Source organism: Psittacula echo (assembly GCF_963264785.1).
Source record: "Psittacula echo genome assembly, chromosome: 2".
NCBI classification, from domain to species: domain Eukaryota; kingdom Metazoa; phylum Chordata; class Aves; order Psittaciformes; family Psittacidae; genus Psittacula; species Psittacula echo.
The window spans coordinates 24,706,334-24,720,088 of NC_137737.1; the positions used below are offsets into that span (position 1 = coordinate 24,706,334).

The 13,755-nt window shown below is 42.5% G+C and overlaps 1 protein-coding gene across 1 annotated transcript in view; it reads left to right on the forward strand.

Moving 5' to 3' along the window:
- TGFBR2 (transforming growth factor beta receptor 2) overlaps positions 1-9,069 on the forward strand; it is a 56,427-nt gene extending 47,358 nt beyond the window's left edge. The window contains exons 6-7 of the mRNA XM_080610915.1: positions 4,476-4,603; positions 8,061-9,069. Coding sequence (XP_080467041.1) covers positions 4,476-4,603; positions 8,061-8,240 — 308 coding nt within the window. The 3' untranslated portion in view covers positions 8,241-9,069. The remainder of the gene's footprint in view (positions 1-4,475; positions 4,604-8,060) is intronic.
- Positions 9,070-13,755: the final 4,686 nt, after the last annotated feature.

Consider the following 13,755-nt stretch of genomic DNA (forward strand, 5'->3'; position numbering starts at 1 on the left):
CTACTTTGGGGAGAACTTGAACTGCTCCACGCTGCTGTTAACTTGGTATTTCATTCAGCACAACAGCTGTGCACCAGATGCTGCACGTTGCAAGAAATATAATTGCCATCTCAACCACTAGCTTTCAGAGCAACACAGCTTTGGCGACTGAGGCAAGTGTAATTTCTCTGACAGCCTCCTAGAAAGAAAAGAAAACCATCTGTTTTGTGTCGGAACTGTTCTGGGGGAGGGGGGGGCTGTTAGGGTGGCAGCTATTTGTGCATTCTGCTCCTCATGAGATGCTCAGCTTTCATCATATTGATGTGGAGAGGTGACAGTTTCTGGTGGCAGGGAGTGTTTTGATAGCCTGTACAGCCTGGGGCTGTGCCTGCACATTGGGCCCTGAGATGGCTGCAGCTGCAGTCTGATTTAAACCTTTCCTTCTGTGGGGCGGAGCCCATTTAGGGCATGTCTGCATTGTGCTGGCTTGTGGTGGCATATAACCCCGAGCTGGTACGTCCAGACAGTGCAGCATCACCCCATAACAGTAATTCATGCCCTAGAAATTCTCAAAGTGTCACCACCATACTACATGTAAGATAGCAAGAAGCCCAAGATAGCACTACACTGATGTCTTCTATGTTCCTCTACTTTCCCACCTTAGGATCTAGCACATACAGACTAAGCAGCCTGTAACCATACACTGAAGGCAGAGCTTGTGCACTCTCAAACCTTTGAAAGAGTGGCTGTGTCTTTGATCGTCAGATATGAAGTCATTTAAAAGATACCTGTGCAAGGGAAGACGCACAGTGAGTTCACCCATTCCAACACACCTTCACCATTCCCAGCTAGCATCTGTACTCTGAAGCATCCCTGCCCAAGGCACGGGGGGTTGGAACTGAATGATCTTAAGGTCGTTTCCAGCCTTAACAATTCTATGATTCTATGAAGGGCGAACAGGGAAACCTAGGGAAAATGTGAAGTAAGCACTTGAACAGCTCCTTAAACATGGCCATGAAGTGGCTTTCAAGCCTCTGCTTTATTCATTATTATCTCTTTGTGCAATGCTAAACAGATTCACTGTCCTGATTCCTCTGGCATGAAGAAAGACACAATCTGCACACACAGAGGTGTGTGCATGAGCTGTCACAGTAGCTCTACTATTGATTGATTTATCCCTTATGTGGCTCTCCCCTTGTAAACTCTAAATGGAGGGGTATTTCAAAAGGATCTAAAAATTCCCAAACCACAGCCCACTGCTGTGGCCTGTGCTTCACAGCTGATTTTTGCTGACTGCCTTTCACCTTACTCCTGCTTTAATTCTACAAGTGAGCCTCCCTCTTCCATCCTGAGCTGTCCTGCAGAAATCAGCAAGAGAGATCATATGAGGGAGTGTTGACAGGGTTTGTGGGTACGCTGTTCTGACCCAAAGGAAGAGAACTTCACTGCAAAGAGCTTAGAGTAGAAAAAGAACACATGAGCAAGGCATATTTTTCATGAGGAACCCACAGCCAGATTTTCCAAAGCATTCAACAGGCACAACAAATACATCTTCAGTAATGTCTCTCTTTGGGGCTAAAAATCCAATCCCAGCCTTTCTGGGAGTTATGGCCAGGCCAGTGTCAAAGGACACCAGAGATACAGCAATTATTAGTGCAAGATAGCTCACAAACATAAAGATTAAATGCTGGAGGTTAAAGTTGAAAGTACTCTGCCATTACTGAATACTAAAAGGTACTGTATTTCACGGTGCCTGAGGTATTCATGGTACTTCAGCCAGTTGTCATTTTTAGTGCCTGACTGGCATAAAAACAATCAAAAGAAACATATAAGGTATGAAAAATAGATTCAGCATCTGTATACAGCCATGCACAAGCAGCTAGGCACAAACATCTTAACGTGCCTCAAATTGACATTTGTTACATCTACTGTAGCACATCAACATGATCCATGAATAACCCCAGCTATTACTGCAAAATGATGTGTCTGACACCTGAGGTTCCACAGCATCAGGATGATTTACTGCAAGAGGATTCAGTGGGCTTTTCTTTGTAAAGGAAAGAGAAGGAAGGAGACCCTCCATGCTTTTCAAACTGAGGGAAGGCATGACTGTTACTACAGAGTCATTACAGCAAATTGGCATCTGGCCTCGATTTCTCTTTCTTTACCGTAAAAGAACAACAAACAAACAAACAAACCCAAACCAAAACAAACCTAAAAAAACTGTTCAATCTTTATATTTGGAAGAGGAATGCTTGTATCATAGAAAGAATTTCTCAAACAGGGAAAATGTAATACAGACATCAATTTTTGAACCATCTCATAAACCTGAATGGCCTTTGAATTAACCTCAGCAAGAGGAACAGGTCAGCAGTACAGCAACAGCATCCCTCTGTTGGGTATTGTGACTCCTCTGACTCCACATACTGCAAGATCTCAGAGCCTTGGCTGCTGTCCATGACCACTACCACAATCAAACCATGGCTGATGAAGATGTTGTAGGAAATGGACATCTAGGTCATGCCATTTAAATTTTTCCAGGGAACATTAATATTTTGGTTAGCTGTGAAAATAAAGGCATCTGCTTTGTAATCTTTGTGCATTCACTGCATAGTAATCCAGGTCTCACCAGCAAGATGGCAACTTCCCAATTAACTTCCAGGGCTAAAGTCTTGTAAATTTACTTTGGCTGAGTAATCTTTAACTGAGATTAATGTGGGTGAAAATGATATGCCTTCTTGTAGAGGGAAGAAAGCAAAGCAGACTTTGACCCTTGAGACTGAAAGAAAGTTATTTACGTATGAGAAGATAGGAGTTGTGTTTTGGGATTATAGCCCCTCTCCAGAGCATTGTGTGGACAGTGGCCAGCACCAAATGGTTCAGGAGAAGGAAGCAGAGCTCTGCAGGAGGCATCTGTGAGGTGATCTGTTGCACTACACACAGTTGTTTGCAGCTGGATCTCTAAACACTGAATGTGTGAAGCACAAAGCTGAATATCCTTTCCAAAATGTTTGTTATAGAAACTTGGCTATTCTTTTTAAGCATTAGGAATTTTTTTTCTGTAGCCTGATAAAGTCTTCATCCCATGGCCATTGCACAGAAATCAGAATTATAGCCTAACTCTAAGACTTTAGAGAAAAGTCCACCTTTTAGTTATGTTCCATACTATCTTGTTTTTATCATGAGACATGTCAGAAAAATCTGACCTATGTCATCTTGATCATTAGTTATTTTCGTTACTTTATCATATGACACCTTCTTTCCTTTCCCTCTGAAGTAAACAAAGCCAAGCTTTAGAGTTTCTTCCCATATTTTATGGGCCTTTAATCATTATTATCACCCTTCTCAGAGCTTTTTTTTACCGTAAAACGCCCCTTGAGAGTAGTGAGCAGCTTTGGACACTGCATTTGAAGTTTGGTTGTAACATTACATAACAGTACTGTGTCTCCCATCTCATTCATCTCTCTTCACACATCTTCTGGGCACTCACATGCATTCCCCAGACTGCCTTGTAGATTACACTTCAGTTTTTCTTGCCCTCAATTTATTCCTAGAAAGAAATAGGAGGCAGCAGAACAAGCCAGCTTCATAAATCTTTATCTGGTACTAGCAAGTCATTAGGCCTGCAAGTAAAGTCTCCATCTGTTCCCAAAGAAACCACAGCATTTTCTACAGTGTCAGCATCTGCTATAATATTTCCGCTCTCAGAGATTTCTTGAGTTTTCTCCAAAGGTCCCATATGTCAGCCTCTTCCTTTCTCTCTCCAAAGAAAAGTGAAGAAAATATGCAACATGCAAACAAAAACTAGAATGGCAGCAGCCCCTTCAGGAAGCCGTGCCCCTACATCATGGGCCAAAACTGACCCATTTTGGGAAAGAGGCCTAAAATAAGAGCAGACTACTACTTTCTATAAATGAACACAGCTCAGTGATAAACAAGGGCAGCATGGCAGCTTCCAGCACTGCTCTTCATTGTATCTTTGTCCTTTTCAAGCAACTATTTCATCCTAGCAATCTGGCACATTAACATCTATCATGACCTAGATAGATTTCAGTTTATATTGTACCTGGTAAGTGTGTGTGAACTCCGGGGGACCTAGGGGCAGCTAATTCTTGCAAGCCTGGCTCAAGCAAAACTCACCTTGAAGCTCCTGTGTGTTTTGTCTCAGCACAGATTGAAAGTCTTGCAAATCATTATAGGTTATGCTGCTGCTCTGACTGTTGCTAATATGATTATGTACTAAAGGGTTTGAATGAAAATTGTTTAGTTGTCTAGGAAAGAAAAGGGCAGGGAGGGAGCATGTGGGAGAAACACATCTGAAACATTTTTGAAAATGCCAACTGGCTTTTCTTTGTTTGGAGCTGGTCAAGCAGAACAGTAGCACTTGAGCGACTAATCAGTAGCTCCTACTCCTCCAGAGAACAGCCAGCTCCCTTCACACTTGGCATCAGTGCAGTGTAGCTGAATACCCTTGTGTTTGCTTATTTTCTTGGCAGAAGTGAAAGAGTATGAGCCCCCATTCGGCTCTAAAGTGCGAGAACACCCCTGCGTGGAAAGCATGAAGGACAGTGTCCTAAGAGACAGAGGGCGACCTGAGATCCCCAGCTCCTGGCTTCACCATCAGGTAAGAACATCACATGTGAGCAGCCGGGAGCTGCACTGTACATTTGACTGCTTCCAGAAGTCTGAGCCTTAGATCAGTGCCCTGCTCAGCAGGCTGGACATCTCTTTTGCACAGATTAGAGCTCTATCACATGGTGACACTGGTGCAGCAGTGGTTAAGACACCACAGTGCTCTGCATCACACCTACCCCCAAGCCCTAGGATTTCTGCTGCCCACCAGTGCAATCTAAAAGCGATCAAAACAAAAAGATTGAAAACCTGAGATCTGACAATCATCCAGACAGCCACAGAGTAATTAGGGCTTTATAGCACACTGTGTGCAGGCTCTGAAAGGTCAAAAAGAACAACTTCGCACATGGGCCCCTTCAGCAGAGAAAACAAATTTCAGTACTTTATCATGGAGATCAGTCATAGTTGTATCCCAGCTGTTGACAAGTTTAAGAAAATAAGAAATGAGTCTTCAGCAAGCCAGTCTGGTTTTATTCAGGTTGCACATTTGCAGTCTGTTTCCCTTGCAAGTCATGAAGCACTCTGCCAGCTTTTCCCCATTCATGGACACCATGGTTGCACTTCCTAGGCGATAGTAGGTTTCTCAGTAGATGAAACTGAATGGAAACATGCCAAAGGCATGCATTTCTTCACCTTTGCTATAAGCTGTTTTATCAGCAGAGATAAAATGAGAATTGTATCAGAGAAGAAGCAAGGCTTCGTTGTTCCACTTTTCAGCGAAATATGTTGAGTGGTCCTTACAGACAAAAGACATTGTGAACATTTATAAAAGCCCAGGAAGACAAGATCAGCTAGTATTTCCATCAGGAGTAATGCAACACCCCCTTTTTCTTTCAGTTGAGATGTTAAAATCATAGTCTAACACCTACTTAAGGAAGGCCAAGTGGGGGGCCAAAATCAATCATCTTTCCAAACAAGAACAGTGCATCTGCCACCTGATGACTATAGCAGAGTGCAGCCCCTTCCTGGACCACAGGCACTTCCTCCTTATGTAATCATCTGTGATAAGTAGGGTTATTGAGGAATGGCTTTTAACTGGGGAGGAAAGCTGTATTTTGAGGGACAGGTGGATATCTGATATTAGCAGCACTAAAAATCTCTTTACGTTTTCAGGAGCCATAGATCTTATTAGGAGCCAACTATCTTCTAACAAGTTGAGCTGGGAAGGAGAGGTTATACAAGTGCTCATCTTGATAGAAAAGAACTACTTGCAGAAGTTTTATAAAAATTCTGGATGACCTAGTAAAATGAATCATGAGTTGACTGCGGTTGTTTGTTTTCCACAAAGGAAAAATGAAGTCTAAACTAGTAATCCATATGTGGTAGTTTAGAAGAGCCCAATTAGCAAAGCAGAAAGGAATCTTGAGCATATTCATTTGAAAGAAAAATAAAATAAAATAATAGAAAATGTTTAAAATTAGGAACAGTGTGAGAACATTTCTCAGGATATTCGAAAGACATGGTCTCACATGAGAAAAATTAAAGAAAAGAAGGGTAGATAACTGCTTAGGGAAACAGAAGATCAATAGGAAGATCTCTGGACAGCAAACCTGAGGATAATCAGTTTTCTCAAGAGCAAAGGAAAATCTAACTTAGTACCAATCTGTTGCTGGATATGAAAGATACTGCATACACTAATGCAAAGGCAGAAGTGATCAGCAAATATTTCTTTTCTGCATTTGAAGAGCCAGGTAACCTGCATGTAATAGAAGGTGATGAAGGCCCCTAAAAGCACAAGTCATTGGCACCTAAGCAGGCCTGGAGCAGTTTAGGTGGGCCAGAGAGTTGTCTGCACTCAGGACAGAGCCCCACTGCAGTGTGGCACTGCATTATGTGGCAGTAAAAGTGGGCAGTACCACTGGTTAGGCCTTGCAGAGAAGTGTCCAGGAGTTCATTTCACGCACAGCCAGTTGTAGCAGCAGGTGTAGGTGTGTCAGCATGCCCAGAGTGCCTGCATAGGGAAGTGCTGGGCTCAGGCACCATGGCTGCTCTCATAGCAGCAAGCCTGAGTGTGTGCTCGAGGTACAGGAGTAGAGCTAAACTTCATCGCCTTTGGGTTTACATAGCAAACAAAATGATTGCAGATTGGGACCTAAGTGTCCTGCCTTCAACTTCAGATTTCTTCCCCGTGTAAAACCCAGACCTCACTCTGCCTCCAGTACAGGGCACCCACCAACTGGGAGGACCATGCATCTCTGCTTGTGTGTCACCAGGATGGGCAGAACTGGCTCCAAGAGGGTTCAGCTAAAAGTCTAAGGCAGGAAATGGATGCTTGATAACACACTCGCAAGATATTTAATGAAAGTGGATTTAATACCCTTCATCTAAATCCCTTCAGGGTTTCACGTTGTGCTGTCTAAAATGCAGTGATGCATTGGCTTCCGCAGGGCTGTGACAGTTTACAGCAGCTGAGGATCTGCTTTAAGCTCCATAGAAGTTGACCTTACTGTAATGGCTCTTCCATATTCATTTCCTTCTTCTGCAGTCGTGTTTTTATAATGAACTCATTGTTCATTGTGGTGAAATTCTGGAATGGATTTACATATTACAATTTCCCTTCCCCCCCCCCAATGAGATTTGTTGCACTGCTGATTTCAAGTTAATGTTTAATATTTAATTTAATTTACTGCTTGTAATTTCAATGTCAGCAGAAAGCTAATGTTATTTGTACACAGACAATAATGTTCCGCTATTAACATTGACATCAGTCAACATCACCAATTAGGTAAACTATCCAATTAATGCAGTCTTCTGGAATGTTATTTTTTTTAAATGGGATGTTTTAGATAAGTCCTACTTAATGAGCTTTTAGTGTCATAAAGCAAAGCACACAATTTCCTGGCAAATACCTCATGTTTATAAAATGCATTACAGAGATGCAACTGTGTTTTGCTCCTGTAAACATATGCATCAGTATTGAAACGAAGGTTAAATAGTTACATCTGTGAGTGACGTGTGTAAGTGTTTGTGGGACTGTGGCCCATATTTGCACATAGACTTAGTCTGCAAGAATTTCATAAAGGGATTATGTAGGGTTCAATATTGCTGACAAGCAGAATTTCTTTTGAAAAACTCAAACAGAATTCACACACACAAAGGCATGGATTAAGTGGGAAGTCACGTTATCCAAGAATTCTGATCATATTTATTAAAAAAACCCAAAACTACTTGATTCTGTAGCATCAGTCCAGAGCATCATTGTTCTTGTTATAAATTATCAGAATGTACATTTGGTACCAACTGAAGTGCTGAAAATACTGTAGTAGGGTTTCTTTGAAAAAAACCCAAGAAAAGCATGCCCCCATATATGTAGCAGCAGAGCCTATAAAACACTTCCAGGGCACACATGTATAATGCCCTGAACTTCAGAGGACACTAACACAACTAACACACATGGGCTTTGGCAGTACCTGGCCCTATCATGGCTGCTCTCTCTGTGCTCTCTGCAGGGCATACAGATGGTGTGTGAAACTCTTATTGAGTGCTGGGACCATGACCCCGAGGCCCGGCTCACGGCGCAGTGTGTTGCAGAACGCTTCAGTGAGTTCAAGCATCATGACAAGCTCTCAGGAAGAAGCTGTTCAGAGGAGAAGATCCCTGAAGATGGCTCCGTGACCACTGCCAAGTAGTGTGCACCTGAGAGCTCCGAAACGGAGGGAAATCACTCCTAGATGCATTCACCTTGGCAAAGGAAGAAGTCTCAGTCGCTAACTTGACTTACTTCCTGGAGGACTGAGGCTGTCACTACTCCCTGTAGGCTCTGGCTCTGGACAGGGAGACGTATTCATGGGAATTAAAAGCCGGGAGTAGGTGTCATACCCTAGCACTGGCTGCCAGCATCATGTCATAGGAGGAGCTATGTATATTAGCACTTCCTTAGGAAATGGGATTTGAAAATAGCTAATAACATTATGCACTTTATTAATGCCTGTATATAACTATGAAAATGCTATTTATATATATACATATATATATAAAATGTGTGTATGTATATATATATCTATCTATATATCTATAAACAGCCATGCTCTGAAAAAAAAAGTTAAAACAAAAACAAGTGCTTCCAGGAAATTACCAGTGTGTTAGAGATCCCTCCGCTTAGAGCCTGGGGAGACTGGCATAGCACAACACCAGCAATTGTGCACTAAGCGCTCTGCCAAAAGATAGGAATAATATGCAATAAGAAGGTGGCTTTCAAAGCATGTGCAGTAACCAGCTGTGGGCCTTCAGTTCACAGTTGCAGGAGCAGTCTCACATAGGACAGACCAGTTTGGCTTTGCAGTCGTAGCTACATGGTCCAGTCTGCAGCACATCTTGGAAGTTCAGGCATGCCTTCACCCTCTCTCCTTAACCCCAACATCCTCAGTGTCCCAGAACGGGAGTGCACAGAATTGTGATCCCTCCCAAAACTGTTTTGATATCTGTTTTGATACAGAGGTCATTAATGTTACATGTTTATTGCTTTGAACTCAAGCTGCTTGCAAGCAGATTGCAAAACATCAGCAGGATGAATTTTTCCCTCCTCCCATCCCCACCCCCAAACCATACAGAACAAGACAAGGCCAGGAATCCAAGCAGATGTTTTATATTTTCTGTGCTTTCTGAGTGCAGGCAGTACTATTTTTTTTTTCCCATTCCTTTTACCTTGATTGTATTGCTGTAAGAACAAACATTTTTTTCCCTATACATCATGTCTAATTGCTTGACACTTCACAGTCTGAGTGTCCTCTGTGTTTTCTAGAGAAAAGTAAAGAAAATGGCCAGTGCCTTTTATTTTTGCAGAAGGACCTCAGAGGGAGGGGAAAGCTCCATGGCATTAGGTTAATGGCATATCCTGCTGTCAGCACTGCTTGCATGTAGGGCAACTCAGCAGTTAAGAGAAACAAACCAAAAACCCAAGAAAGACAATTCATTCCAAAAGCATCTCTCAGACACTGCTTGCATTCTTTCAGTTCTCCAAAATGTTTAAGGCAGTTGACATCACATTTGGCCTATATAAAGGACAGCAGTGTGTTTAATAAGTGCTAATAGTTTTGTCTTCAGGAGTTTTGCAATGATTTTTCCACATTATTCTTCCCTACAGCATGTAAGCAGGCCTTGGAAATTAGAAATTCAGCCAGCGCAAACCAGCCCTCTACAGATGTAGCTGGTGTAATTTATTAAACACAAACAGTGATATTTCTCTAGAAGACATTGCTGTGTAAGTCAATAGGAATCATACTTATTCAAATAGGAGTTAAGGTTTATGTTGACAAATATTTTATTTGAAATGGTTTTGTATCTGCTTTTTTCTTTTCCTTTCATTTTAACCAAACTACTCAGAAATATTTAAGCAGAGCAGGGCAAAACCTCAACAACTACAGTGGAATTCAGAGGATATTATGTCAAATTTTATAGGGGGGGATGTTTTTGATAGAAATAGTGAAGGGCGGGCAGGGGCAAGAGCTGTGGGCAGGGGCTGCAGGAGTGGGGTCCACTGCCCTCTAGCCATGCACCTCGGCTGCCCGGACTGCAGCCCGTTTCTCTTCCTTCATCGATGCTGAAGGTCAAGGCATGGTGTCCGGTAGTTCCTGACAATACTGACATTTTATGGGGGTTTTGTACAACTACATGTAAAGGACAATTTTATTCTTTTAAGGAATATTTCACCTGTACATCATGTATGAAATAGGAATGTGAACAATATATACTCTTGTATATTGAAAGTTTCAAGCACTTAACTTGCTTTGTAAACTGTTTGGGGGGTTTTGGTCTGTTTTGTTTTGTGTAAAGCAAATGTTTATTGGAGCAAATAAAATAACACAGACTCCAGTTTGTCCTTCATCTCTGGAACATCCAGAATAGGAAGAAGACTCTTCCTAAAATGAACCCTGTCTTAAAATGATTCAGGCCCATTCCTTCCCACCAGAGGCCTGAATGTCATGATCAGTGTGTCCACTGGCTTTTCCATGTGTCTTTTGCTGATGACTCCTTCCCCCACTCTCCATCCTGCCCTCCAGCAGAACAGCACTAGCAGATACCCAGACTTGCTGGCCCATTAGCCCCTGTGCTGTAAAACCTCCACAAGTCTCCGGGGGAAAGGGGAAGGGAGAAGAGAATTCACAGATGATGAGCTCGTACTTTTAGGTTCCTCAGTTCTCGCTGTAGGCATGGCACTTAAGGACATCGTTTAGTGGTGGACTTGGCAGTGTTAGGTTAATGGTTGGACTCCATGATCTTAAAGATCTTTTCCAACCTGAATGCATCTATGGTAAGGCTGTAGTTAAAGCTGAGTCATTTTGTTGCTGATATTAAAGTGAGCCAGAAGACAGCCCACTAAATCTGTGTAACTGAGAAGTGTATGATTTATATGCCTTAAGTAGCCTTACAGATACTGCTGTCCACTCAGAGCTTTCATCTTTTTAAAGTGACACCCCTCCCATGGAATACATGATGTAGGCATCTGAGACTCTCCAGGCATTACCATTTTTTTCAGGGGTTGTATTTTGGTGCCAAAACCTCCACCAGAGTTTATGCTTGACTGCAATTAATATCTCCTTAACTTTCATGTATGGATTCCCCAAAACCAGCACCCAGGTGTCTTCATTCGTGAGTTGAGCAGAATCACAGATAACTGAGCTTGGCAGGGACCTCCAGACCCTAGGCAAACCTAGCATCACTGTGGTCAGCCCCAGCATTTGCTGGTGCACTGGTGGCACTGGCCACCCCTCACCAGTCCCCACCACTGGCCACATGGGGATCACGTGGGGCAAAGATCTTCAAGCCCTGACATCCCATTTACACTGGCTTAAAGTTTAAGTCCTTTGGCATAACAAAGCAAACTAGTGTTGCAAAACCAAATATAAAATGTATTAAGAAAATGTAGGAGATGAACTTCACAGACCTTGCAGTCTTGAAGTACACAATATCCTTGAAATAAAGTACACTATATCCTTTCAAATATTTTTTCTTTCAATTTTGTCCATCATTCTTAGCCTAAATATGGTATTTAACATCCTTCTGTAAGCAGCTCTTTATTAGCATGTCAATCAGCCTTTTATTGACATGGTACACAGCAAGTGTACCATTCCAGCTGTGCAGTGCAGAAGGCAATCCTTGGGTGAGCTACTAAACCATGCAATGGTCTAAACCGGATGGCAAAGTTTCCTGGCACAACCTGTCTCTGTGCTAACCATCCACATAATTCCCAGCACAATGGGATTTCACCCCCTTTTATGGTATTCTCAACTGCTACTGGGGTAGACATAAATAACAGAAGAAGAAAAAATCATGACCCAGCTCCCTGGGGAGAGAAAAAGAAAAAGAAAGGTATTAAGACACTGTTATTCTGAATGCTCCTGGAAACAAAATGAGCCACATGTAGAGCACCTGCAACATAGTCATCTTGTCAAGCCAGCTGTGCTGGGACCCAAGGGCTTCCTTGGCTTCGAGAGGAACATTGATTAATTTATTTCCTGATGCTTAGCTCTTTCTCTCTCTTCTGCTTGCTTTTCCTGCTTTTCTTGCCTTTTTCTCTTCTTTTTTTTTTTTTTTTTTTTTTTTGCCATTTCATTTTTAATAAAGCTCTGCCTAGGGCAATTTTTCCCTCCACCCACAAATAAGACGGAGTGAGTTCTCTTCCAGACTGTCTGCTTGTTCCTGAATGCAGTTTGGCTGCGTTCATGCTGCTTATTACTTGGCAAACATTCATGCAAGTCGGTGCACACCATGTGCGTGTTCAGAAGACTTTTTCTGGGAGAGTGCTAAAAATTCTAGTCTCATCCTGGGTCGGTATAAATGCTGCAACTCACTGCAGGATTTTGAGGTTTGGGTTTTTTTAAGTCACCTGTGTCCTGCTGGGTTACATTTCCCAGCATGACCCTCAAGATCCAGTTGGCCTGAGCCCATGGTGTCTCAGCCTGGATGTCTGGACCCTGTTTCTTCACTGTGTCTTGACCTACTGGCAGCTCCCACATATTTTTGACCTCTATCAACCAAAAAGCCTTTCTCATGGGCTGAAAGCTAAGGGGAATGTCAGCGGTTCGTTTAAATATGGCCAAAATTGTGAGGCACCTGGATGGACCAAGCCCAGGAAAGAGAATTAAAACTCAACTAATGAATGCTTTGAGCATCATCTAATCACTTCATGAAAAGGCAAAGGCAAAAGGCAAGTCATCTGATGTGAATTATTTGCTCAGTTATAATGGTGATAAACCAATCTCTTCAGAGAGTCTCATCCACTTTGTTAAATGCTTAAAAAATCTAATGGTCACCTGATCAAGTCGGCATGATTAAAATCCCACTGCTGACATGGCCATTTCACAAACGTGGTGCCACTTGAAAGCAGGTAGAGCAAAGATCCCTGGAGTTTCTTCCCCAGTTAGCCATCTCTTGTTTGTCACAGGAGGGACTACTCACAGCTGAAAACACTTCCGCTCTTCCTCCTCTGCTGCAGCAAGGCATACCTGTGAAAGAAGGAACAAAAAGCAATTAACCTTGCTCTCTTTTTTCACCCATCTGTGGCTTCAATCCCAGGCTGCTGCCTTTCCCTCCCTGCTACTTCTCTTCCCACGTACCTTCAGGTGCCTGAATGGGGACTGTGCAGTGCTCTCTCCCTGTGCCCTCCCTCCTTCCTCCTCTTTTGGATCAAGGCGCTGGTCTTCCTTTCATGAAAGCAACTCACTGTATTTGTGTTTCAGAACAAGACCTGCATCAGAGCTGTATGGTGAGCTACAGAAGTGGAGCTCCTCACTCCGCTCCAACAAAGCCCAAACCCAGTGCTTTCTGTCTTGCACAAAGAGCTCCAGAAATAGACTTCCTTCTGCTAGAAATATGTGAGGGTCTTCATGTTTCAACCTTGCAGGAGACCATTCAATGTTAAAAAATGTTTTACAGAATATATTGATTACATCTAATTTCTGCTTTTGCTTGAAGTGAAAACTGTCTTTCTAGTTCTCAAATAGAAGACAGTATAAACTTCTCCTGAGATAAACATCTGTCTGTGGCTGCAAATGTTTAGCACTTAAAGGCTGACTTCCTCATAGATTTATGTGATTGCTGAGAGGATCTCTGCACTCATCTTGCAAGGCTGTCTATACTATGAGTACCCAGTAAACCAAGATTATAAAAAATATTGATATTAAATAGGGATTACATCATGTGGCA